The 5,533-nt window shown below is 33.9% G+C and overlaps 1 protein-coding gene across 7 annotated transcripts in view; it reads right to left on the bottom strand.

The window, feature by feature from the left end:
• Positions 1 to 3,974, bottom strand: part of LOC106464992 (alkylated DNA repair protein alkB homolog 8-like) — a 53,706-nt gene extending 49,732 nt beyond the window's left edge. For 2 of the 7 annotated variants that reach the window (XM_013925182.2, XM_022392818.1), the window contains exons 1-2: positions 3,855 to 3,974; positions 641 to 752 (exon numbers count right to left, since the gene is read on the bottom strand). In XM_013925182.2, the coding sequence (XP_013780636.1) occupies positions 641 to 748 (108 nt within the window). In that variant the 5' untranslated portion in view covers positions 749 to 752; positions 3,855 to 3,974. The other 5 variants (XM_022392816.1, XM_022392812.1, XM_022392815.1 and 2 more) reach the window with 5 other exon arrangements.
• Positions 3,975 to 5,533: the final 1,559 nt, after the last annotated feature.

Below are 5,533 nucleotides of genomic sequence, written 5' to 3' on the forward strand. Positions count from 1 at the left end.
ATTTGCCCTAAAGATTTATGGGACAGTGAATGCAGGATCAGGAAGTGAGGTACAGGTGAACTTTGTGATGGAGACTGCTGTTAAGAGTCTTTTAGGTGTGGTCATTTACCGATTAGCAGAATTTTAACATTTTTTTTATTTGGATTGGGGGGATCCATAATTAAGGAGAAAGATTCAGTACCCACTGACCCCACCTGTCATGGAGTTCTAAGAGGGGATGCAGATGAAATTGGTAAGCTATCCTGTTTAAATGTACTTTTTAATTTTTATATCTATTCAAATTCTGTAATTTTTGTGTAATTTAGGAAATTATGTAATAAGACATCTTGTAATGAAAGCTCAGAGATTTACCATATATTTTTCAATACTTTTACAATGAAATTAGAGTCAAACACTTGAAACATAACTCATGGTTCATATGGTTCAGGTTGAAAAAAGTATCTTAAATATTAGAACAACAAGTAAAAAGTAATTAACATAAACAAAAATGTAGAATCATATATACAGGTCTAATATTTTGCAGATACACTTTTTTTCATTTATTTAGTTTATGGAACAATTTTCTAGATTAAATGCATCAATGCAGTAGTACTAGTAATTGAAATATCTAAATTTTTATGACATATGTATGAAAACTTACACGGGAGGCTTCATCAACACTTTTAATCCCTTCATGTTTCTCCAGAATCTTGCATGAGCGAACTTGTTTTCTGAATATTTTTTTCTCTTTCTTTGACATTTTCATCATCTTGCTTAAAAGACAAGAAAAAAAACTGTTAACATTCATAGAGCATATACAATGTGCATACAATTCAATATTCTGCAGAGGTCATCAAAGAGCTTTAACTTCACCTTCAGAGTTCTGACTTTGCTTTTTATCCCCCCCCCCCCACACACATGGAGTAAAATTTGAGTTGCCATCGTTTTTCAGCTCAGTCAGCTACCCACCATGCCAAAGACAGCAGCATTGTCACAAACCTTGCAGTATAAGCCAATCAAACCATTGAGACACTACAAGCTTGGCATACAATAATGTAGGCTTAAGCCTATCAGAATGCTTAATCCAATCTCCTAACTGAGGTATGTTAACACTAATTACATACATCAACTGATATTGAAAGATTAAGTAAAAACAAAGGAAACAAAAGCTGACTGTATATTGTATTGACAGCTTTAATTTACTTAATTATTATCAGTGGATTATGGTACATTAGTTGATAATTAATAGGAAAAGTACCATGCATCTTTTTCAGCATATAGGTTGCTGTATTTTTGATTGGATTGTTTGCCATGGGAGGTAATTGTTAATTAAACAAGACTTGTAACATAAAGGAGTATCATTTTAAATTGTGTTTACTTATTAATTCCTGGCCAGAAATGAAAGGCACATGAAAAATTAGAAAGCAAAAATGTTTCTCAAAGTTTTGAATCAGAATGACCTCAGCTGCTATATACAAGATAGCAGGGGATTTGGTATTGCTCAATTTGTAAAGATGCAGGAAAAAGCAATGTGTATGCACACAAGCATGAAATTCCTGCTAAGACTACAAATTATGAATGACACTTAAACTGTAAGGTAGAAAAAAATATATAGAAAAAAAGGAAAATGCATTGATTTTAGAAAAATGTTTTTTTATTATTTTGAATGAAGACATATTATTTACTTGATTCAAATTGAAAATAAAATGGTTTTCTTAGATTCTGAAAAATATTTTAGATTAAAAATACAAGAAATTTAATGTTTCAAATAACATGTAAGAATGTATAAATATATTCACATGCACACATAATGGAAATACTTAACCGTAAATAAACAACATTTCTTTTACTAAATGGCATTTTCATGTTGTGAATGCATTTTATACAGAAATATGAAGTCTCCCTATTTTAAAAACTTCTCCTCATTGGCACCTGGAGGGAGAAGTGACTTCTTTCTGTTTTCAGAGTCTGGCTTAAGCCATAAATTTTAATCTCTGTTACAAAACAATAAAAGTTACTATACATTGTACTGTAACCAATTTTAACTGGACTAACTTCCAATAAACAGGCAGCTTAAAGGCCTACTGAGATATTACATCCTTGCTGGTTTGTTGGAAGTGTATAACATCCTTGCTGGTTTGTTGGAAGTATATTACATCCTTGCTGGTTTGTTGGAAGTGTATAACATCCTTGTTGGTTTGTTGGAAGTGTATAACATCCTTGTTGGTTTGTTGGAAGTGTATAACATCCTTGTTGGTTTGTTGGAAGCATATTACATTCTTGCTGGTTTGTTAGAAGTGTATTACATCCTTGCTGGTTTGTTGGAAGTGTATTACATCCTTGCTGGTTTGTTGGAAGCATATAACAGCCTCAGATTTAATGAAAAATAAAATTATTTGAGTTTTAAAGTTCAGGAAAATATTTAACTGAAAATGTGTTTTGTGCTGTTACTGTTAGTTTACTCTTTTAAGCTAAATTCAGCATAACAGGAACTGTCTATCAACTCTTTAAGGGAATCACTTATAAGTGCATAAAGCAAAAAATTACAGACTATTTCCCATGTTTTGTAATCATGTTACATTCTATTCTTTCTTTAATGTCAGTTTCATTAACAGTATTGGTTAAAATGTTTAATATAAATGTAGATATAAACTATAATTCAATGTCATTTCACTTCATGAGCTCCTCAGTGGCAAGTCTGCAAGCTTACAGCACTAAAAACCCAGTTTCCAGCACTGATAGTCTATTGTGTAGCTTTGAGCTTAACAACAAAAAAAAAACATTCAAGATGATTATGTATAAAAAAAAATTTTTTTTAATTTTGTGAGGATTATTTTACATTTGTTAGCTTAGTGTAAGGACTTAAGACTAATTTAAATCTCTTAAACTAGTCAAACATTATGATATTATTCAGAATAAGACAAATATTTATAATAACAAGAACTCCAAATTGATGAATCAATAATTACAAGGTCCTATTTTATGACTTTGCATACTCCTAGATAGACTCATATATTAAATTGGTTATATTACTTATTAGTTAATGGGTAACTTTTAGTTCTTTACAATAACTTTAGAATTGGTTTAGTTTGTTAAATGTGTTGGGTGAACTAGTGACAAATGAGTTGAACAGCCATCTGTCACTTTGAAGATACATCTTATGTTCTTATGAAAAATATCAATACTGTACTCTTAAACTGGAACAAGCTGACTGTGACAGAGATAGTGACTTCAGATTACAGACTCAAAGATACCAGGCCTAATTGTACTACATGTCTAAACTACCTGACACCTGAAATCCATAAATGGAAACTAGGTTTTGAATGAAAATCATCATGAGAGGGTGAGGGGCAGTTTCTGTGCAACATTTCTAGCCAGTCAAGATTACCGCATACATGCAAGTTATGCTATATACTATAGTGAAAGACACCCAGCTGAATTAAAGTGCCCACACGATGTCAGCCCTTCTCGACCCCCAAACCTTTTAATTTTATCATTTGTGAAATGGCGCTTCTTTTTTGAATACGACTAAAAGTTCTTTAATCTGATAATGATAGCGACATCACACGTGACAGATATCTTGGCACTATACACTGAGTATAAACGTCAATATGACTACCTTAATCGTTGTACAGAATCGGTATGAATTAGGATAAATTAGCTATACTAGTAGCATAGTTAAGAATAACCCAATAAGTACTACACTAATGCGTAGAATGACAGGCCGCTTTCTTTTCACACTGCAGTTACCCTTATGTTAAAATTTACTTATTCAGTTTACTATGTTGTTACAATTTAAAATAATTAAATTGAAGTTGTAAAAAGACTTAACAGAAACACAATACATCTTTCCTGGCTAATTTTAACCGAGTTACCATAAATTGAATAATATATCCCTTAAACAGTCTGGTTTTTAATATCTAGGTGTAGTTTTCTTTTATCTGTGCATCTTCAACCCTCATACTGTACGAACATGGTTTGCCGTTACTATTTTCCTAACTCGAATAATTTTTCGCCCTCTATTAAACTGTGATCGATTTGCGAGGTTTAGGGATCGTATATAAGATAAATATAATGACTGAATTATTCATGTTAGAATTTTCCTGGCATATGTTTGTTTGTTTGTTTGAAATTAAGCACAAAGCTACACATTAGGCTATCTGTGCTCTGCCCACCACGGGTATCGAAACCCGGATTCTAGTGTTGTAAGTCCGCAGACATACCACTGTGCCACTGGGGGGCATCCTGGCATATGAGAAAAATAAAAGTTTCACTCAAATATACGTGTTGCCATAATAATATATATAATTAAGTCACTAACATTGGACTTAATATTCTTGCATCAATTCCGAAACATAACATGATATTTAAACATTGTTACGTCTCTGTTCATTTGTTAATTTCCCGTAAAAATTCTTCCCGAGAAACTTCAGCGATACAAGTCCTTCCTTAAATAAAACTACGTTACGTCTGTGTTCGTTTGTTAATTTCCCGGTATAAATTCTTCCCAAGGAACTTCAGCCATTAAAGTCCTTTCTTAAATAAAACTAGTTTATTCTTTCTCAATTCAACTTTGCAGTACACTTAATTTCCACAGTCCCTTTCACTTCAACATACGCTATAATTCACAACGAACGATTCACGCACTTTACTTACTACCGCGCATGATTCAATTCTCAGTCTCTATCTCTCACTGTCTGCAATTCAATTGTTGCTGTCACTTTATTCACTGGCTTATATACTATATGAGCGCGAGTCTAGCATACGCTAGGACATTCGACAGGTTCTTCGATCTTCCTAGATACTCATTACGTGTTATCAGCGTCACGTGACTTCCGCTGTCGTAATACCACCCCTTCCTTAGTATTGTTCGTCCGGAACAATAGCCACTTAAGTTAAACCAATGGATAATTAACAATAACTTAAATTAAAATTCAACAAAGTCTCTTAATTTTACGGGACGTATCTTCTTCCGTACTGGCTTCTGCTTCACGTGAGGTTCATCTGCTCCATCAGGAATTGTCGTATTATCAGTGGCAATAACTTCATGAAGGGCTTCACTTTTTCCTTCTCAAAACCGAGTAGGGTTTCTTCTTTGACAGTGGCCTTTCCAGGTGACACGTCTTCAGCGGTGCCTTTTGTTCCATTGTTCACTTCGTCCCTAATGAAATGTCTTGGACCGTGATAATGCCAAAGCCTGTTGGCATGTACTTCCTTTGGCTTACCTCGCCGACCACATATTTCATTTGGAAAGTCACGTCTGAGAGACGATCCAATATGTCATATGGGCCTTCCCATGGAGAAGCCAACTTAGGAGACTTCCCTTGTTCTTCCTGGGATTATACAACCACACCTTGTCTCCTGGTACAAAGCTGACTTCAGTATACTTTTTATCAAAACATAGCTTCATCGAATCAGCAGAGGTTTTCAAGTTTGAATGCACTTGATGGTGAATATCATCCAACCTTTCCGATAACACTTTCACAATCTCTGACACATTTTCAGGCAACTCTTCGTAAGGTGGGCGTCCTGTTAACAGATCCACTGGAAACCG

Source organism: Limulus polyphemus, unplaced genomic scaffold, assembly GCF_000517525.1.
Source record: "Limulus polyphemus unplaced genomic scaffold, Limulus_polyphemus-2.1.2 Scaffold1804, whole genome shotgun sequence".
NCBI classification, from domain to species: Eukaryota; Metazoa; Arthropoda; class Merostomata; order Xiphosura; family Limulidae; genus Limulus; species Limulus polyphemus.